At 43.7% G+C, this 21,856-nt stretch overlaps 2 protein-coding genes across 2 annotated transcripts; one reads left to right on the top strand and one right to left on the bottom strand.

The window, feature by feature from the left end:
- Window positions 1–5,718: 5,718 nt before the first annotated feature.
- Window positions 5,719–9,729, top strand: LOC133111656 (cytochrome c oxidase subunit 8B, mitochondrial). Its single transcript, XM_061222176.1, has 2 exons — window positions 5,719–6,082; window positions 9,454–9,729. The coding sequence occupies exons 1-2, from the start codon at window positions 5,972–5,974 to the stop codon at window positions 9,544–9,546; spliced, it is 204 nt and encodes a 67-aa protein (XP_061078160.1). The 5' UTR covers window positions 5,719–5,971; the 3' UTR covers window positions 9,547–9,729.
- A 5,454-nt stretch (window positions 9,730–15,183) lies between these two features.
- On the bottom strand, window positions 15,184–21,684 carry psmd13 (proteasome 26S subunit, non-ATPase 13). The gene is made up of 13 exons (XM_061221734.1): window positions 21,490–21,684; window positions 20,666–20,744; window positions 20,284–20,318; window positions 19,808–19,863; window positions 19,463–19,506; window positions 19,176–19,262; window positions 18,891–19,062; window positions 18,355–18,434; window positions 17,986–18,111; window positions 17,395–17,457; window positions 16,786–16,866; window positions 16,479–16,595; window positions 15,184–15,982 (listed from the first exon to the last, which is right to left on the bottom strand). Exons 1-13 carry the CDS (start codon window positions 21,588–21,590, stop codon window positions 15,887–15,889), a joined length of 1,137 nt encoding a protein of 378 aa, XP_061077718.1. The 5' UTR covers window positions 21,591–21,684; the 3' UTR covers window positions 15,184–15,886.
- Between the last annotated feature and the right edge of the window lie 172 nt (window positions 21,685–21,856).

Below are 21,856 nucleotides of genomic sequence, written 5' to 3' on the forward strand. Positions count from 1 at the left end.
ATCTAAGAGTTAGTTTAGTTTATTGCAGGCCATGTTTTATGAAATATTGAAGGTAAATGCTTGAAATTGTTTGTTTTTTTAATTAATTTTGGGAAAAATGGGGAATCCATATGTGCCATATGATGTAAGAAATGTAACTCCACTAGCAAGTGTGTAATCGGAGAAATTCTGAAGAGAATGTTGAAGCTCCCTACTGCCACCTACTGACACAGTCGGGAATTTGCTCTCGTAATATAGGCACGTCACACAAGGCTGGCAAAGCTCTATTTTGAGTGGAGATTCTCCATACAAAACTCAGTCTAGTTCAGGACTAAGCTTAATCTGTGTCTGTGAAACTGGCCCTTATTAATCCAGTTATGGGTTTGAAAATATTTTCATATCGTTCACTAACTCCTATGATGGTGAGATTGTTTTTCTGTTCTTGGTATGTCCATTTGTTGCTGCAGGGTTGAGAGAGTAAGTAAGTAAGTACATTTTATTTATAGAGCACCTTTCACAGACAGAGTCACAAAGTGCTTCACAGGATCAAAAATAAATAAATAAATAAATAATAACAATAATAATACATAAAAGAACAGTCAATAAAACCAACAAATCACAAATAAACGAACATGAAATAAATGGAAATACAGTCACAAAAATGGCAATGTATGGGTGGAGGAGATCGCGAAGGTAAGCAGGTGCCTGACCATGGAGGGCTCTATATGTGATGACAAGAACCTTGGACTGGATCCTGAAATTGACAGGTAGCCAGTGCAAGGAGACCAAGATTGGAGTGATATGACATGACCTCCTAGACCTGGTCAGCAGCCTGGCAGCAGCATTTTGGACCAGTTGTAGGCGGTCTAGAGATGATTTGCTGAGGCAGGTAAAAAGCAAGTTACAATAGTCCAGGCGTGATGAAATAAAAGCATGAATAATGATTTCCAGCTCAGCGTGTGATACAATAGACCTGAGTTTAGTAATGCTTCTAAGGTGGAAAAAACATGTACGGAACAAAGACTTAATGTGCTTGCCAAGATGCATAGCCTGATCAAAGATAACACCAAGAGCGCACATTTGATTTAAGAGACCCAATACAATTTACAACATTAGAAACAATATTATCAGCAGCAATGATGAGGACTTCAGTTTTGTCTGCATTTAACTGAAGAAAGTTACTGGCCATCCAGTCCTTAATAGCAGACAAACAGTTATGCAGTACATTAAGTTCATCAATCCTGTCAGGTTTAAAAGAAAGATATAACTGAATGTCGTCCGCATAGCAATGGTATGAAATACCTTTGAATTTGCTAATAATGACACCTAAAGGAAGCATGTACAGAGCAAACGAAATCGGACCCAGAACAGAACCCTGAGGGACACCACAGGATAAGGCAGCAGACTCAGATTTGTAGGGGCCAACAGCCACGGAAAAACTCCTATCAGAGAGATAAGATGAGAGCGCTCCCAGCGCTCCCAGAGACACCCACCCACTCACTAAGCCTATCTATCAGAATGCGGTGATCCACAGTTTCAAAAGCTGCACTGAGATCCAGCAGCACCAGGATAGAGCAGTCACCAGCATCATAATGTCATTTGAAACTCTGAGAAGAGCCGTTTCTGTTGAGTGCTTCTGGCGAAAACCAGACTGGAATTTTTCAAGAATGTTGTGGTGATTTAAAACATCAGTGAGCTGATAGGCAACTATTTTTTCAAAAAATTTAGAAATAAAAGGCAGCTTGGATATAGGCCTGTAGTTCATGGGAAGAGATGGGTTTTTTAAGGAGTGGCTGGACAGTGCTGGACAGCAGTGAACACACCCTCCATTTTCTGTACTTTCTGTGCACAAGGCTTCTGTGGAAGTAGAAAGCAGGTGGTGATGGTTCTCCCGTTGCCAAAAATGTCATAATTTATGCTTTGCATCGGATGTATCCTTTTTCATTAATAATGGAAGTAATTCTTCGGAAAATCCTGAGCGAAAATAATTACGATTTTAATAAATACTATTTTTGACGCTTCTGTATTTTCTGTGCATAACAAAGTAAGAAGTAACATATGGGCTGAATGGGCTGTTCCTGCCATTATCTTATGTCATGTTATCTTTTCTGAAGGATAATCAATTAATAATATGAATAGGTATTTTAGCAGCACTGTAATAGTCCATGAATCCAGACTTATTAGCTGATCATTAATAAAGAAATACAAGGGTAGGTCCTGGAAGAAATAGCTTTTGCTACAGCAGTCCTACATTATGAAACTAGATTTTGTATTTTACAATATATCTTTTATTTTATTATATAATGGCAAAATAACATAGATTATGCTTGACTGCAATGTTCTGACGAGATGCTGCCATTCTGAAGTGGTGTTTTACTCAGCAGTGACCTCTTGTGGCCACTCCATCAGCTGCGTCTGTTAAACCGCAGGCCTGTTTTCATTGGGTAGTAATAATCTCATGTTATATAAAATAGTTTGTCCTGTCATTTTACCAAAACACGACTGTGTCGAAAAATATCAACAAACTAATTCCTCGTTTTGTTTGTTCTGTAAAATCCCTCCTCCGCAAACATTCAAAAATGAATCCGAAAGAAACGCTGAAGGACACGAGTTTGCCGACACGGCTAAAGGAAGATTATCTTGTTTGTAAAGCGTATTCATGGAATATAATCTCGTATATTAAATTCTGACCAACCTGCCCCAAATACACACCCAGATACATTAGAATAATTGTGGAAGGGGGGGAGGAACAAAACAGAACGGGGTTTAGAAAATGCCCGGTAGGGGTCATTAGATTGTAGTCTATGCAAAATGAAAATGATTACTGAACTATCAGCCCTGCAATATATTTTTCTCTTCAGAAAAGGACGGGGGAAAAGTAGGGCATGTTGTGCTGGCCTTAATACAGAGTGCTGTAAGGCAGAAGAGATCTTTTGACACCAGAAATCAATAGTAACCTAATTTCAGTGGAAAATAATGAGCATTATGACTGTCGCTGCTAGTACTGGCAGCAGCATGCATACAAACTTAAGGGAAAGGGTTATTGCTGGGCTTCATTAGCAGAGTGTAAGCACTTTATTAGGTACTGGTGTACACCAGCTCATTTATGGAAATATCTAATTAGCCAATCATTCCACCGCAACTCAATACATAAAAGCATACTGGCATGGTCAAGAGGTTTGTTTGTTGTTCAGTCCAAACATCAGAATGGGGAAGAAATGTAATCAAAGTGACTTTGACCGTGGAATGATTGTTGTTGCCAGGCAGTTTGAGTACCTCTGAAATTGCTGATCTCCTGGGATTTTCACACGCAACAAACTCTAGAGTTTGCAGAGAATGATGCGAAAACCAAAAACTTCCAGTGAGCAGCAGTTCTGTGGATGAAATGCCTTGTTCATGAGAGAAGTCAGAGGAGAGGGCCAGACTGGTCAAAGCTGACAGGAAGGTGACAGTAACGCAAATAACCACACATTGCAACAGTGGTATGCAGAAGAGCATCTCTGAATACACAATAAGTCAAAACTTTAAGTGGGTAGGCTACAACAGCAGAGGACCAATATGTTTACGAACTAAGTGTAAAATATGCCTAATCTGCTCATCTATGCCGATCCACTTCAAGTTTTCACTTCAATTCACGTTGGCTTTTGTTTAGCCTTTTGCTATATTTGTTGTCCAATTAAACTATATATTTTTTATTTATGTAATTAAATCAAATGCAGACAATCGAATTAATGATTATTTTTGTTTAATCACTTTTTACTTGAGACTTCTTTTGATAACAACCATTATTTACCAAATTTAATACGGAAATGTCGACCTTCTGAAAAGTATGTTCATTTATGCACTCATTTTCTTATTTTCATGAGCTGTAAACCGTAATCATCAAGATTAAAACAAAAAAAGGCTTGAAATATTTCACTTTATGTGTAATGAATCTACAATATATGAAGGTTTCACTTTTTGAATTCAATTACGGGAAAAAAAAGAACTTTTCCGCGATATTGAGACGCACCTGTAGAAATAATGATCATTTGTCCCCAATAAGATCGTTACTGTACTTTCAGGGTACATTTCGGAAATGTTATCCTTGAAGAACAAAAATGTACCTCCACTGTTGCTTTATTTCTGTGTATGGAGTCGATAGCTTAGCTATTTCCCACCAGCCCACACGCGTGTTGTATGTGTGCCACTGTAACCCGCTCATAGGCTGCCCTTCCATCGAGGCCCCGCCCTCAATTCTGATGTCATCTCGAACTTGGGTCTCCAAACACCATCGCTCTCCACGCGGTTCGCTTGGATTTTTTTTTTACCGGAGCTGTTGACCGCCTTCACGTGATAAGTACAGAGCACTGAGGAGACTGTCTGGTAGAAACCACTTCCTGAACAAACAAAAAAAAAACAATAAAATACGTCAAATTTATGTTTCAGTCTGGTGCAACGAAATGGCATTCGCAGGCTTGCGCGCCGCGCGCCTCGGTGTCCTCATATGACCGGTCCGCTCCTGCAGAATCATCCAATGGCGCCTCTTTTAGCAGCTGCAGCGTACCGTCTGGTTTTGACTTTGCGCAAAGCAGAACCCCCCCCCCCCCTCCCCCAGACTGAATAACAGCCCTCCATCATTCATCGAACTATTACTAAATAAACATGACTATTTACTGGTAATATATAAAAGGCTCTGTAAGTTAGCGTATGGTTAGCATATTTCATCAGACAAAAGCCACAGAAATGTAGATGACCATGTAGGCTACTGTGCTGATTGCAGAGGGTACGGTTTATATATTACCTATTAATAGCCATGCATACTTACCGAAACAATTCGTGTAGGGACAACAGTCTACATTTAGGAAGGACACGGCCAGTGCCGCACGTCCGCTGCCCCTGTTTTCCACACCACTATCAAACTGGTTTGAGAGTTAATAATTTAGATATTCGCTGTGAGACGTGTGTGGCCTGCCTGGCGAGCTATTCATTCTCCTTATCATTACTCTTGAAATGAACCGCTGCCAAATGCAGGCTCGGAATGCAGTCTGTCTGCCGCAGGATTTCCTCAGTACTGGAGCCAGCATTATTTCCATAGTCCGACGCTGTTTTAGTGTTCCGCACTAGTTCTGAAAACACGGGAAATGCGCGCTCCCTAGATCTCCCGGCGACATGTACATTTGTAGCCTGTTGATTCAATATCGCATTTGCCGTGTTCTCCAATGTCACATGACTTCGTATAACTGTTTGTATCACTCGCGCCTTATTGTTGGTTTGAATATAATATTGCCTATATTAGACAGATATAGATATTAGACTGTTGTTTACACATAAGATACGGAACACATCATACTATCAGAAATCACGAGGACAGCGTTACAAGCAAGCAACAATAACACGCAAACACGAACACCCACTACTCCTGTTTTCTCGGTATTGCGCAACACACGGACATAAAATTCTAACACGAAGAGAACGCATTTATACAGGAAATAATTTAATACGTGAAAGGAGACCTCATTCTCGTCTGAAATTTAGACTAGGCTACGTGTCACCAGGGGGACGCAATGCAGACACCTGCTATCCAGAATACGTGCAAGAACTACACAAAATAATATCTTAGTTTCGAATAAGGAATTTCTCATGTTAAATAATTCGTGGCTAATTGACTGATGCCCCATTTTCACGAGCGGAGGAATCTGGGCTGAAATGAGGGGTCGCTCAAAAGAGAAAGTGTTAAACGGCGCGTCGTCAGGCGCGTCTCCGTAGTCTGAAGGTGCGGCTTTTACAAAAACCGACCAATTGAAACGCTCGAGGCAATTTTAGCCGCTGTAGATAGGAATACAGCGTCACGAGTTTATAGTGACCTTATATTACATTTGACGAAGTATCACAACGTCGCGCCCGTAGGTTTTGAAGGGCACAGCGATAGTTCACCAGCTCTGGAACAGCGTGCGCCTTCCTCAGTCACCGGGTTTTTCTTTCACAGCTGAATAAGGCCAAGGACAGAATAATGTCGGGCTTTAATCGTTCTTTTAATCTTCTCAGAACTACACTGAGACCCCACATCATCCCGAAAGCCAACCTTACGGAGAAGCCTGCCAAGCATGCTCTAACTGCGGGGGTAAGTAGGACATTGCCGCAGCTTTCTCGGACGGGCACTGTGAAATGTTGCGCATTGTCATACTCTCCAGAGCGGGTGCGTTGGAGAGTGTATTGCGCACTACTTTTAAATGTATTTTGGGGTCTGCGTTGAATTAAATAGCGGGTGCTTTTATAAAAAAAAAAAACTCAAATGGGCATGGCAGAATTTCATGTGGACATTTTATACTGATTTGATAAGACAGATGGTGTTTTAAACATCACAGATTACGCATTTAGAAATGTATCAATGAATTGTGAAAATTACAATGTACAGCTTTTAGTTCAACTTTGTCATATTACCGACGCCATTCAGCCATCGCCATTGATCCTTTAACGTCGTTCACGTACAGACCTATGGAGGAAATAGAAGCAGCGTTTGAACAGTTCAGCTTCCGCCCTGCTTTGCTTAATAACATATTCATGAGAACAGTATCAAGTGAAATATTTTGGCTAAAGAATGTCGGTTAATCTATTTGTGAATTCCAGTTAAAATACCAGACTGACCTCAGTTTCCATCTCTACCCACGCATTGTAGCATTCTTTGTTTTAGAGTTATCAAGCTGTGCGACCTTGCAGCTCAACTAAAATGTTGAACGCACAAAACGTGCAGTATACAGATATGTATATTGATTTTTTTGGACATTATTTAGGACGTGGAGCATGTCATTTTGCGTGACCTGTTTGCAATCAGGGACATTTCATACTGGCAAAATGTGGATAGTATTTTATATTACAAAATGGTGTCTTGTTTACTGAACTCACAAGAGTGAGCTGTGTCCCAGAGGCTTCTGGGAACTTTATTACACTGTGGTGCGTGGATGAGCCGTACTGTGCCAAGGCTGACTGTGCCCGGTCGCTGCACAGGGGAGTGCAGAATTGGCTATGGCTTTAGCCAGGTTATAGTTGGGTTCAGACCGTCTGCGTTCCTCCGGCAACCCCTGTTGGTCAATCTTGGCTTTTATACTGACAATAAAGTCGGTGAGGCACCTGTGGACTAAACACCGGCCGCATGTGAAAGGTCTTCCTCTGACTCTGGTCTGTGCGAGCTTGGCCGCATGTGAAAGGTCTTCCTCTGACTCTGGTCTGTGCGAGCTTGGCCGCATGTGAAAGGTCTTCCTCTGACTCTGGTCTGTGCGAGCTTGGCCGCATGTGAAAGGTCTTCCTCTGACTCTGGTCTGTGCGAGCTTGGCCGCGGTCTGTGGTGGGAAAAGGGGGAGCGGGGGAAACGGCCACGTGTTTCGGGGGAGATCCGCGGATGTGTGCGTTCTCAGATCTGCAGTGGGGATTGCCCATGAGCATGGTTCCGGTCGCAAACAATTAGACTGAATTATTGCTGGGCACCAAATAAAAACATTATAATAAAAAATCCACAAAAATGGCAAAAAAAAGTCACAATATTGTTGAAGTATCAGAAGAGTTTGCTTTGAAGAGTAGTCACCTGTCCTACTTGACATTGGGAAAAAAAAAAAACTATAAAGGTGGAAAGATAAAACATTTACATGCATTTGGTATTATTTCAGTTGTTCTGTGGTGTATATTTCTGATTGGTCCAGATGGAGTGATTCGTTTTTTTTGTGTGTGATGAAGTATATTAAGATTTTTTGATGAAGATGTGCCAGCTATACTGATTTACAGTGGCTGGTGGGTGTGTGGGGGTTTGTTGTCTAAAGTTGACTCCAAAGCAGCTTGTGCATGAAATTAAATATTGAAAAGATTTAAATTAACAGCAGGTTGATTTGCTTCTTTATTTATTCATTTTCTTGTTAAACTTCCATAATCATGATGGATTCACTGCTTCACAAGAGCTTCGCATCAGCAGGTCTCCAGAGTTCTGATTGGATGATAAGATCAGAAATGTATTCATCTGCTGATATTCCTTAAGCATATACACTCTGACCACTTTATTAGGTACTTTATTAAGACTTATTTATTAGACGTATTGGTCTCCTGCTGCTGTAGCCCATACACTTCAAGGTTCGATGTGTTCCGTGTTAAGAGATGCTCTTCTGCACACCACTGTTGTAACACGTGGTTATGTGAGTTACAGTCCCCTTGTTGTCAGCTTGAGCCAGTCTGGCCCTTCTCCATTGACCTCTCGCTTTAGAGAGGCATTTTCACCCACAGAACTGCTGCTCACTGGATGTTTTTTGTTTTTCGCACCACTCTCTGTACACTCTAGAGACTATTGTGTGTAAAAAATCCCAGGAGATCAGCAGTTTCTGAGATACTGAAAACAACTCATCTGACACCAAAAATCAGTGCACGGCGACTTGCCCATTCTGTGTTAGGTTGAGGCTGGGCGGAGAGCCAGATGCGACCGAGGAAAAACCCTCTAAAACGAACACACGAACGTGTTCGTCACTAGATCCCAGGATACAATAGGAATGGGATTTAAATCAACTGAAACTGAGCATAAAAGGAGAAAAGCCAAAAAAACGGCTATAACAAAACAAAGCAACCCTCTTAAAACAGGGCGAACCGCACCACTGACTTGGTGCCCAAAACGACTGTGGATAGTAAAAATAAAAATACAACCTAGCCGGGAAAAAGGCTAGGCACGAGACGCAGCTCGGGACCAAAACGCAAACCAAAATACATACCAGGGGACAACGTCCCCCAACCTCCGACTCACACGAGTCTAAAGAAAGAAAAAGGAAAACCAAAACCTTAGAGGAAGGCGCCAGCGAACACAACACAGCTGAACGCCTTCCTTACCTTTTAATCTTTTCGTTTCTTAACCGTGAAACACACACCAGCACCGTACCGGACTCTTAAGTCTCACAGAGTCTACCAAGTGCATTTACCGGCTTTGTGTCAGAGCGAACAGTGAACACAAAAGCCTTGGTGGACTGCCAGCACTGGCCTTAAATACTCCTTAGGAGGGGGAAACTCCTCTGCCAATAATGACAACCAGGTGAAGCCAATGAGCACCAGCCCTCTGGTGGGCACCTTAGGTGTTACCTCACCATGACATTCTGATGTTTGTTCTGAACAGCAACTGAACCTCTTGACCATGTCCGCATACTTTTAGGCATTGAGTTTTAGGCATGATTGGCTGATTAGATATTTGCATGGTGTACAGGTCTACCAAATTAAGTGGTCAATGGGTTTACGTGTGTGTATACGCACACACAGAAATTAATAACAGTTTGTAAATGTTTGGTTTCATATGTAAATGTTGGTTCACATGTAAATGTTTGGTTTGATATGTAAACAGTTTGTTAATGTTTGGCTTTATATGTAAATGTTGGTTCACGTGTAAACGTTTGGTTTAATATGTAAACAGTTTGTAGGTGTTTGATCTTATGCAGAAGTGAATAACACTGTACGAATGTGCTTTTCGCCACACAGGAGACGGCCATTGGACTGCTGTCCATGTTCGCCGTCATCTTGGGGCCGTCGGGGTGGATCCTGGCCAACCTGCAGGAGTACAAGAAGCGGTGAGGTGGCCCCGAGTGACCCCGACGCGTCGCGTTCCGTCCGAGACCTCGGCCCGCTCCGCTCCGCTCCGCTCCGCTCCCGAAATCAGCGCTTCACAACCCCTCCCAAAGGAATGACTGTACACTGACACCGTGAATGCTTCTCAAAAGCTCTTCAACCTCGTCAATAAATCAACCCTGAAAACAACAGCCGGCAGGCACTTCTGGTGTTATTGGAATGCATGTAACAGGGGTTTCTGCCCTGGCGCACAAACACAGCCGGGTTTCACTGGATTTTTTTGTTAATCAGATAAAATAATTTATAGTAATGAATTTGTAATTTAGGTGACACTTTTATTCATAGCGATTAGACTAAGCAGAGGACAATCCTGCCCTGGAGTAAAGAGGGGTTAAGGGCCTTGCTCAAGGGCCCAACAGTTGCATGGATCCTTTTGTAGCTACACTGGGGCTTGAACCACCAACCTTCTGCGTCCCAGTCATGTACCTCAGTCACTAGATTACAGGCTACCCCTAATCCAATCAGAGAACCTAATTGCTAAAATCTTGGGTCTGAAGTTGTGGCTCATTTTTATGTGAAAAGAGCTGAATATAAGGATGTAATATTGGCCATACAGCCCACCTCTGTGACCTGATTTTTTCCAATCTCACATTGGAATCTCAAGCTGGATCTGAATTTAGTTGTAGTCAAGGATTTTGCTGAGGTTGTTCTGAATTTCAGGAGTTAAACGTGGACTAATGGTATGTGTGAGAGATTCATTGTTCATTTTGAGACTGGTCACTTGTTTGCTTGTTTTTAGCTTTGTGGGAATAACCACATATTTCCACTATGAAAAAATTAAGACTTTAATTATTGTACCATTGGTAGTGTTTGCAATGTCTGCCTAAAATGTTTCACTACATTTCATACCCAATTTTGAAGACCCATTTGCAACTGGAAGCCAAAATCACTGCGACATCCTCCGTTAATTTAATAGAGAGCACACACACAGCATCCTCCAAAACAGGGGCCATCATGAGACCTTTTGCCTGGAAAACAAGCAGATAAATTTGGACCTAAGATAGTGCCCAAGGGTCCCATGCTCCAAATATTTGGAGATATTTTCATCCACAGAACACTGGCAAAATCGGTTAAAACAAGAATGGGAGGAACTGTATAAAAAAGGGCTATAATTACTGCACAAATCACCCTATGTGGATGTACAACAAATACCCTACAGTAAAAAAGTCCTTATAATATATTCATAATTTAATTTTGGTTGCTTAATTTGTGTAAAAAAAAGTCACTTTTCAAATACTTTTGCATTTAACTGTATAGGAATACAAAAATATGGGTGAAAACAAAATACAATGGTAACATACCTCCCCCCCCCTCTCTAAAACTCTCAGGCACTGCCTTTTTAATTTAAAGTAACTGAAGTACATGCACTGTGTTATGTGACTGCCAGGTTTAGTCTGCTCTGTGTGGGTTTTAACATACAGAACAAATCCTTTACTTACAGGTGAATATATTGTGTAGTGTTACAAGTAGAAAACACACACACACAAACATACACACACAATGCACACACACACATACACACATACACAATGCGCACACATACTCATTCATTTTGGATTTCTTCATCTTTGTTTAGAGGCCTGCTGCTTATATAAACAGGTAGCTGATGATCCCTCAGAGCAGGGGTCAGCAACCCTGGTCCTGGAGAGCCGCAGGGTGTGCTGGCTTTCGTTGTTACTTGGCATTAATTGTTCAATGAAAGCCGTTGATTGGCACAGTTGACTCACCTCACCTGGTTTCTTGGGTCTGAATCGGTTGCTTATTTTAAGGTGGAGACGAAAGCCAGCACACCCTGCGGCTCTCCAGGACCAGGGTAGCCGACCCCTGCCTCAGAGGGTGGGGGTGGTGCTCCCCCTTTGATTGCTTAAAATGGCGCTCCAGGTGATTGGGGGGTGGGGGTGGGGTGTGGTACATGTCCCCCAATCCTGAATGAAAGACAGCTGGCCATTTGGTTGGCCCTAACGACTACAGGTGGGTCTGATCAGCTAGTGGGATTCAGTTTGGTCAATTTTGGTTGCCTCCACATTTATATGAGAATCCTATCTGTATATACAGGAGACTATCCACCATTAGCTGCACTAAGAAGGATCCACCCCACAGCACAGAGAAGGACACTGATGTTACTAGTTTTATTTTTATTTTTTTAATAAAACAACCCAGGACTGGAGCTGGCTGGTGAGGAATCACACCAGGGCTGACCACACTGCCATGGAGACAACCTGTCACAGGTAGGTTAAAGGTAACAGGTAAACTCCACCTGTGTGAGGCTCATCAAGGGGCATGTTTGTTTTGCTACACTGTCTGTGTTGTTATGTGTCCTCCAAACGGTGTGCAACCTTTTGCAACAGGCTCTTGGGTGTGTTTGCGCCCGTTTGGTGGGTGTGTCGAGGGTGCAGCCTGAATCAATAATGAAGTAGGTCTATGCTTTAAAGCCTGGAGAACGCCTCCTCAGCGAAGGTTTGCAACATGGTGTTCGACAAGTCACCGTTTCAGTTTAAATAAACGTTTTGCTACGTTCCGTAGACGCCGAACGGGGCCCTGGCGCCGCCTCTCCTGCGATGCCCTCGTTGTGTTCGGTGTTCCGTTCCTTGCGCTACATACATGCTGGACCGCAATCCTACTTCCCTGATCCAGACCAGTGCTATACAGAACCAAGCCAGGGAGGTACTGAATCTGTGGCTGTGGGAAATTTAAACGGGAAAGAATGTTTGACTTTCTGGCCAGTGGGCCATTTTGAGAGCACACAATGTTCATTAATAATTTGATTGCTCATGGCAAACCATAACATTACACAGTTCAGGGCAGGGGGTTACATTAAATTTTATAATTTCATTTGGGTGGTATAAATATACTTCAGGGCATGGGGGAGGGGTGTACGGGGTGGAATTGTTTCTAATTTTTTCCTCAAGCATCAACTGTATAATTTAATTCACCTATTTGATTTGAAGTACCCATAATTCTGCGTGTTAACCAGCACCTGATTGAACAGAACGCCTAAAGCCTATGCAGCTAGGCCTGAAATGTGGTGGGGAGCATTAAAGCTGGATAGGGGAATAAATTAGATTGGAATGACGATGCTTCTCTGAAATGTAGCCTGCTTGGCAGCATCATCGTAAAATGTCATCTCAATGATTCATATCACAATAACTGCCTTTCCTGAGCAGCTGGGCGATCTTGCTGGTGTTTTCCATTCAGACTACAGTTGGAATTGTTAGTCGTTATTCGAGTTTAACAGCCAGCCATTTTGGCTGGATGGCACCTCGCATGAAGGGTGGATATTGCGCAATATATTCCAGCAGAGCCAGTGCTTATGGGCAGTGAGCTAATGGGTGTGTTTTTATTTATATTTACTTTTTATTCCGCCCCCCCATGGTCTGGACTACAGCTCCCATCAGCCACTTAGACTCACCACTGATGTCTTAATGATACATTTTATATATGACAAAATGAAAAGCCACTATGTTATTAATCTATTCATGGTATTTTAGTTGGCTAGGTAAGCAGTGTTTGGATAGTTAACTTTGGTCACTTTTGCTCTGTTGTTTGTTTCTTTGTTTCTTTGTTCAAAAAAAAAAAAATTGGCCCTCGTCCTTATCTTTGTTGTACAGGTAGCAGTTGAAATTGTACTTCCCTCTAGGGTCTTTCAGCGAACTTATCCCTGATTATGGGTATGCACTTTGTTGTACGTCGCTCTGGATAAGAGCGTCTGGCAAATACCAATAATGTAATGTAATGTAAAGGAAAGCCAGTTGACTTGACGTGTGTGATGAAGGATATTTAGGATATTTGCATAAGTTCATAAGTATAGGTATAGGTATAGGCTGTTTAGGGATTTGTAGTCAAAGGAAAAAGCACTTCAAAGTAACTCCTAAGCATCTTGTATGGCAACAATATTTCAGCCTGGTCCCGTTTCCGCAAGCGTGTGACCACGGCAACGAGGAAATAAGTCACCAGCACAATACGATACGTTTATAATTGTGAATAAACGCCATAAATATATTAATATTTTCACCCTGGATATATAACCATGCCCTGTTGTTACGGTTGTGCGACAGGTGCGATCTTAAGGGCAGACTCAAATCATCATTAGCGACTCATCCGTGCGTCGTTCTCGTCTGTTGCGCGACTTCCTCTTCGTTCCCCCTGGCGATAACACCTTGGTGTTAGAGCGGTCCTGTTTGCCTTTGGAGGTACCAGGTGGAGGGGGGAGTGTTAACGTAGCTTCCCGTTTTATCTTCAGGGGTTTCCAGATGGTTCCATCTGTGAATGTGTGCGACTAACTGGAGTTAAAACAATGGTCGGAAGGCCCAGGAAGAATTTTCTGACCAAAGTTCCATAATCTTGGAGCAGAGTCAATTACATTTTGGATTGAAATCCTCTATTAATCTTCCCTTGAGCTTGCGAAGAGGACGAGAAGATATTTACTTGTCTACGCTTTGCTGAGCTTGTCTGTGTGCACTGGAACCTATGAAATACTGTCAAGCTGAAACCCCCCGCCTTCTGCCCCTCTTGGCAGGCTTAATTGCGTCAGGCAACATCAATAGAACATTAAAGTATTTTAATCCAAATCAAATGTGTAAGTGAACCAGGTCTGATCTTGAGTCCAGTGTAGAAGAGATTGCTTTGCTACCTTCTGTCCTGTTGTATCTTTGTGTCGAGCATTTATTTTTTCTTTCAGTTTAGGTTTTTGTATTATTTTTTAACCCATTTCTTTCCATCTGGATAATTGAAACAAGAACACCGTGTCATTGATACAAAACCTTACTCTTACATAGCACCCTCGACTTTCAGCTACTTCAGTGCCAATAGCTCCGCCTTGTGGAGAATCTCCAGCCTGCTAAATGTGAGCGTGTGTGCCAGCTCCACGATGAGTTTCGCGTCTAAAACAATGTCAATTCCTTCGCGGAATCTCGTGTGTTGCGTAGGGGAAAAAACAGGATCTCGAATATTCGCGAATGTTAACCCTGCTCATCCACGTCTCGTGCTTTCCTTCCCAGTATTGCCGCTGCCTCTTTCTCTCCGATTCGCAGTCCCAGCAAGTTCAAGCAGCAGGATTATGACTATCAGTTGTCAAAATATGTGCCATCAGCAGCGGCGCCCTGATGCTAAACCAAGGGATTGGCGGGAGATACGCAGATCTCTCTCTGCGGTCTGGCTTGACAAGAACTGGCTTGAATTTTTGGCTCAACACGGCCATTTCTGTGCAGTGACGGGAGTTTGGGCCTGAGACCCTAACAGCTGCAGTTTATGGACAAAATCCCAAACAGACCAACCGTCTCCATAACTGAAACAGCAGCCTCCTACCTACTGTGTCCTCAAAATCTACTAGTTAGCGATCAGTAACTAATATACTATCATAATCCCTGGTAGCGAAAAGTCCCCGACTCTTCCTCCTTTACGGGAGCCAAAGAAGTATCTGGCTCTGCCTCTCTGTGGGACATTGCATTTAGAGAATTTGACCTCCTTAACAACTTTCTCATCCAGTGTACAACATGTATACTCACTAGTAGGTGAGTGCTGATTCAGACACAGCCTTTGACAGTTTAAAATTCTGAGTGTGAAGCAGAGGTCGTGAGAATGATGTATGATACACGTGAACGGGCTTCCTTTATTCAGTCTGAAAACAAATGTTCAGGTTCTGTGAACTAGTAAAAGGTGGTGTCTAACTCCTGACTCCGTTTGGTATAAAAAGAATCCTCGGCATATGTTGACAAACAGTAACACGTGAATCTTAACAGGCCCAAAAAAAAAAAAGACAAAAAAAAAAAAGGAATACATGGTCCAAAAACTGTTTTTAAAGTTGTATTTAAAAAAAAGAAAAAAAAAAAGTCAAACAGTACATGGCACCCAACATTTTATATAAAACAGAATACATAAGAGGCCTCTTGTTTGTTGGTATAGCTGGAGTTGGGTGTTGCAGTATTTACCTCTTGCAGTCAAAGTGAGAACACCCTCGTGGGAAGGGGGGGGGTGTTAGATCCGCAGGACCCGCGTGAGGACAGGACAGACTCAGGGGAAGGTTTAGGTGAGACTCAGCCCCCAGGGCGGGGGTGTGGTAGAGTGTGGTAGGGGGCAGGTTTAGGTGAGACTCAGCCCCCAGGGCGGGGGTGTGGTAGGGTGTGGTAGGGGGCAGGTTTAGGTGAGACTCAGCCCCCAGGGCGGGGGTGTGGTAGGGTTTGGTAGGGGGAAGGTTTAGGTGAGACTCAGCCCCCAGGGCGGGGGTGTGGTAGGGGGCAGGTTTAGGTGAGACTCAGCCCCCAGGGCGGGGGTGTGGTAGGGGGCAGGTTTAGGTGAGGATGTCGTGGGCTTGCTGTTCCACCAGCATGGCCATGTTCTTCACATCTCCACACCACAGGTCCAGCCGCTCCTTCATGCTCTTAATCTGCAACACACACACACAGGGTCAAGGGTCAAAGGTCAGAGTTAACAGTGCTTCATAGCACCAAGCTGAAAGAAGAAACATCGAACCGCAAGCAAAGGTACAAAATTATCAAAAGCACCTCAAAAGGTGAGGAGGGAAATCGCTAAAATGAAATTACAGGGAAAATAAATTTGTAAAAAAAAAAATAATAATAAAAAGAAATAGTGGATTAATAGCCTATTGGATTAATAGTATTATTCAATTGCATCTGAAAAATAACCATTTCTGGTTCTACATCTGTAGCAGGTGACAGAATAATATGTACCTGTGTATTATAGCATCAGCAGACGTCACCCACAATGCATCCACTGCTTTATAAATGAGGTTGGCAGCATTTTAGACAGAATGTGGTCTGCAGGACCCTGGGCTTGAGTATGGGAGAATAAGCTGATTTTGTGGATTTCCAGGATGTGGAATTGGATGATTTTGTGCTTCTAAGGGATGCGGGAGGTTTTACCTGCTGCAGATCCAGCACTCTGGGCTGAACCCAGGTCATCTGCACTCTCTGATCCACCTCGTCAATGTTCCCCTTTATCAACCCCACAGACAGAGCCTTCATTACCAACAGCTCCACCTAGAGGGCAGGAGGACCACGGACATGGTGAGTAGCACACACACACAGCATACACAGCACACAGCATACACAGCACACCTGCTGGATATCATCCAAATAATAATTTAAAAAATGAATAAATTAATTTTAAAAACCCTGAAAAATGCAGCAATGTTCTCTACAAATGAGAAATCTGTGATGACACACTTACCTCATCCACAGGGATCTTGGCGCTCTGTGCGATTTCGTGGAACGTCAGCTGCCTGTGATTGGCCGGACGGGTGAAAGTCATCTGGATGGGAGGTGATCAAACACACACGATGATGCTCGTCAGCCATCTTAAAATTTTTTACCCAAACTGCAACAGAGCAGCGCAACGCTACGCTAGAGCAGCAGAATGCCATGCTTAAACGACAGAGCACTGCGCTCCAGAGACAAAGCGCTACGCTAGAGTAGCAGAACGCTACGCTAGAGCGACAGAGCGCTACGCTAGAGCGACAGAGCGCTACGCTAGAGCGACAGAGCGCTACGCTAGAGCGACAGAGCGCTACGCTAGAGCGGCAGAGCGCTACGCTAGAGCGGCAGAGCGCTACGCTAGAGCGACAGAGCGCTACGCTAGAGCGACAGAGCGCTACGCTAGAGCGACAGAGCGCTACGCTAGAGCGACAGAGCGCTACGCTAGAGCAGCAGAACGCTACGCTAGAGCGACAGAGCGCTACGCTAGAGCGACAGAGCGCTACGCTAGAGCGACAGAGCGCTACGCTAGAGCCACAGAGCGCTACGCTAGAGCCACAGAGCGCTACGCTAGCGCTCCACTGACCTCCATCACACAGAGCAGCTGGATCTTCTGCATCAGCTTGGCCTCCTGCGCTGCCAAGTCAGGCTGAGGGAGAAAAGGAGAGGAAAAAGATACGAAGATTATCTGCACTCTTAATCTCCCGCTGTACGAGACAATCAAATCAGTAAGAGCAAGTGGGCGACTGGTGTTTAAAAGCCCTACTATCCACCTCGCTACCGTTATCCCGTAATCCCAGATGACACTGCCATAATCTTCCTGGTTCTCCTCACAGCAGGGCCACCAACAAGAGGTAGCAAAATGTTTATTTAAACAGAGACGATGGCGCGTTGAACATCCTGTTGCAAACTGAGGGCGAACTGCCTGACATAGTAGTTTGCTCCAATGGCATCGAAAAGCCATTCTCTGGGCTTTAAAGCATAGGCCTACTTCATAATTGATTCGGGCTGCACCCCCGACACACCCACCAAAACGGAGCAAATATACCTTTAAAGCCTGTTGCAAAACGTTGCCCACCACTGGAAGGAAACATAACACTCAACACAGAAAAGGTGGCAAAACGTGCCCCCGTTAGGATTGGGCATCCATGACGGACAGGTAAGACCAGTCTCTCACCTGCTGACCCCAGGCAGTCTTGAAGGCCTGGAACTTCTCCACGTTTCCCCCATTGAAGGCGTACAGCGTGTCGATCAGCCACTGCTTCTCCGTGTTCCTGAGAGACTCCAGCACTGGGTGCATCAGCTGCAGGGAAAAGCAGGGTTCAGTAAACCTGTTCACTGTTCACGTTGTACAAGAGCACGCTAAGCTCCGCTAGCTTACCCGCAGTGAATAAGGCGCAAGACAAACCAGGCTAGCAGCATTTAGCATCTTAAGCAGCATAGAACATCCTGAACCTCTGTCCTTGTAGTGTTCATATACAATACAATTTGTATTCTGGAAATTAAGCAATACTACAGCATGGCAAAATGCGACGGTGTAGTTTACCAGCTCTCCGAAGTTGTACACTCCTTCCCCCAGGAGTCCGGCCAGTCCCAGAGTGAAGGCTCTCTCCTGCTGCTCGGACTCTGAGTGGAAAAATAATTTCATATTCAAGCACAAACGGCACGGAGGAAAGGATAAGAACAACCATCGCTGGCAATGGAAAAAGCACTGAAATGGGGAAGCCTGTAGCATAGCGGTTAAAGTAAATGACTGGGAGACGCAAGGTCGGTGGTTCTAATCCCGGTGTAGCCACAATAAGATCCGCACAGCCGTTGGGCCCTTGACCCTGCATAGCTCCAGGGGCGGATTGTCTCCTGCTTAGTCTAATCAACTGTACGTCACTCTGGATAAGAGCGTCTGCCAAATGCCAATAATGTAATGTAATGTAAATAAAACTCCCATCCTTCTGAACTATGAACCTATAAGCCATAAGGTGTTTGCAGGCACCTGTGTGTTGTGTTGTGTTGTGTTTGCAGGTACCCGTATTTCCTGCTCTCGTGTTGTGTTTGCAGGTACCCGTGTTGTGTTTTTTGCCGTACCTGGCAGATCTTTGGCATCCACACAGCCCAGGTACCGCAGTGCGTCCTTGTAGTAAGACGCGTGGTTCCCGATGATGCGGTAGTATTTGCTGGAGAGGTCGTAGAATCTCCCGTGGACCGAGGTGACACCAGGCAAGTTATTCAACATCTCCTCCACCTCCTCTATCAATTTCTGCATGGCGCATAACAGACCGAAAATTAAAGATTTTCCTGTGTGAGGGTTTCGGGGATATGCAGAAAAACAGAAGCAGCATTGTGTTGGTTCTTATTCAGTTTCTGGACTACCTTTGTGGCAGGAAGGTCGTTGATCTCCAGTTTGAGACTACCGATGGAGGTCTTACAGAGAATGACCGCTTCATCACTGCTCTTTACCTACAAAAACAGGCGCGTTAACAACGAAGACATCGCATTACAGGCATAGTGCAGGCATTGTGCGATGAGGACCCTAGAGGAAAGTACAGTTCCGAACACAAGGGCACTCAGTAAAGTATATATAAAAGTATTGGTAACGTTCATTGTACAATACAGAGGCACTGGATTGCGGCAGTTGAAATTACAGGATGGAGAAGTACCTTTTCTTTCGTTTTCTCAAGAAAGGGTATGGCAACATTGGGATCTGTGGAGACAAGGGGACAGGAATTCAGCTTGCCGTTCATTCCAGAACCTCACACAGAGGAGAAAGTGCATCTCTCCCTGTTCCCTGCATTCACTCAGCTCATATTAATTTGTATTAATATGAGACAAGTGAACTCAGGGAAGTACCCGTTTAAGTGACTGAAACTGAAGTTAACAGTTTCAGTTATGTTACATTCCGTTCTGTTCTTGGGAAATTGAGACAGTCACGTTCTGTTAATGAGAGACTGAGAAGACGGGGTTTAACGTAAGAATTGAACGCGGAGGCCTCTGTACCGTCTCACCTTTCATCTGTCGGGCTACAAAGAGAATGATCTCCACCAGGGACAGCGGGTTGATTCTGCCAGGGAGGAGGAGAGGCAAGTGTCAAGGTCAACACTGTAGCATGGAAGATGACAGGCCAAAAACAACCCCCAAAAAAACAAATTCCCTCCCCTCCCCCCTTTTTCGCTCCAATTTAGAGTACCCAAATGCATTCATCAGCGAGCATAGCTATTACTTCAGGAAATTGCAGACAAACATACTTTCCTCTAAAGCACGCAATCTAAATAACAGCTGCTTGTCATCATAAATCAGTTCACAGTTCAGGCTCGCACAGACATGGGTCGGTGGAAGACGATTCATGTGTAATCCCGAATGACTGAAACCTTCCCGTCACTGGTCAATATGACGGGTAAAAGCTGCACACTTCCTGCACCATTGCACCATTCACACTGGCCCACAAACATCCTGTGACCATTAACGTTAATTGCCATCTCACCTGTGCTCAAAGTCACTCAGGAAATTTTCATAAAGCTGCACGGAAAATAAAATGTTTGTGTTAGACTGAAAATGACATCTTTACCTGTAAACAAAAAAGTGAATCTTACATAGCATACAAAAATGTATAAACTGTCTCAAGTGGAGACAAGGACAAATTGGATGCTACATGAATGAGTTGTCGATTCTGGGCTCATAATGGTGCAATTTAATATAACGGCTAGGTAACTATGCTTGTAATGTATAGTTTGCAGGTTTGATTCCTGGGTTGGACACTACTGTCGTGCACTTGAGCAGGTACTTAACCGTCAGTATATATCCAGCTGCATACATGAATACTATATTCTAATGTTAGAAATGGCATGTCAGTGATGTTGACTCACTTGGATGAGGCCATCACCTCCAGCAAAATAGGGGTCCTGCACAAAGTCTGTCAGCCTCAATGTCAGCTGGTGCCACAACCTGGTCAGGGGAAAACAGAAGTGCTGAATGGACTAGAAACGTTATCAGGCAGAAAGTATTAAGGTTTTTGTTTTTATACCAAGGATGAGTCTATCCTTATGACCTTAAACGACAAGGAACTGTTTATCAGACAAAAGGGGCTTAAGCTGGCTGCGTACAAACGGGAATCCAAAAATGAAATAACCGCCTTACATTGGTCTGCTATTCTAAAATACTGCTGGTGAACAATGATTTTTTAAAATGGTACATCCAGACATCATAAGGCATCACATCTCACTAGCTGCCTGGGTTTACGTGGAGCCGTATTTCTACGTCCGCCAGATAAAAAAGTCAAAGATATTTCATTTCATACGTGTTATCTTTGCGATGCTAACTGACAGCTTCAATCAGGGAAACAGCTCGCAAACTTGGGGCTAACGAAATTAAAAGCTGCCCTCCGATTGTATCAATGGGCCGCATTACTGTCAGCTAGCGTTAGCTACTTAACAACAATGCTGCGGACACATGCTAATAAAACAAGCTAACTAACGATTCGATCCGAATTATAATTTTGAAGTTTTTCAGGGATTCGCAGTTTAGAAAAGTTAAAGTCAATGGCCTGCCAATGTCTATAATTTAGCCAAATCATCTAGCTTGCTAGCTAGATGACTCAGCGCATGCCTATATCAATGAGAAAGCTAAGGCTAGCCAGCGCGGCTAACTAGCTAACGAAGAAGCTACAAAGGGACAGGCTGTATTTACTTACTTTTTATTGTGAAGTTCTTCCAACGTGTGCCATTCTGTTGCCATCTCTGGCGTTGAGCTCTTGCTCTGTTGCTGTTTGAGGTACCCGGAGACATCTTTCATTGTGAGCGCCGGTTTGTTTCAACGTATTTTACAATGAATTGCAAGAAATGATCACAAGCTGAACTCTTCCCCAACATCCACACCGCTTGCGCAAAGCCAGTCGGGATTGATTGGTCAGTCATTTATACCGTAATGGACACAGTAATTGCGTCAACAATATCATAAATGCTCCAGTTTAGAAATGTACAATGCCCCAAACATAAAGTATGGGCTTTTACGACATCACATTTTGCTGTTGGAAGTATTGACACATTCGTTTGGAAAGT

Source organism: Conger conger, chromosome 15 (assembly GCF_963514075.1).
Source record: "Conger conger chromosome 15, fConCon1.1, whole genome shotgun sequence".
NCBI lineage: Eukaryota > Metazoa > Chordata > Actinopteri > Anguilliformes > Congridae > Conger > Conger conger.

What these genes read in the sequence shown, in the direction of transcription:
- LOC133111656 (XM_061222176.1), top strand. Translation starts at nt 5,972, where the DNA reads ATGTCGGGCTTTAATCGTTCTTTTAATCTTCTCAGAACTACACTGAGA. An exon ending in AGCATGCTCTAACTGCGGGG is followed by an intron (nt 6,083 to 9,453) that starts GTAAGTAGGACA and finishes TTCGCCACACAG; the next exon opens with GAGACGGCCATTGGACTGCT.
- psmd13 (XM_061221734.1), bottom strand. Translation starts at nt 21,590, where the DNA reads ATGAAAGATGTCTCCGGGTACCTCAAACAGCAACAGAGCAAGAGCTCA. An exon ending in ACGACCTTCCTGCCACAAAG is followed by an intron (nt 19,063 to 19,175) that starts GTAGTCCAGAAA and finishes TGCGCCATGCAG; the next exon opens with AAATTGATAGAGGAGGTGGA. An exon ending in CCAAGATCCCTGTGGATGAG is followed by an intron (nt 16,596 to 16,785) that starts GTAAGTGTGTCA and finishes CCTGCCCTCTAG; the next exon opens with GTGGAGCTGTTGGTAATGAA.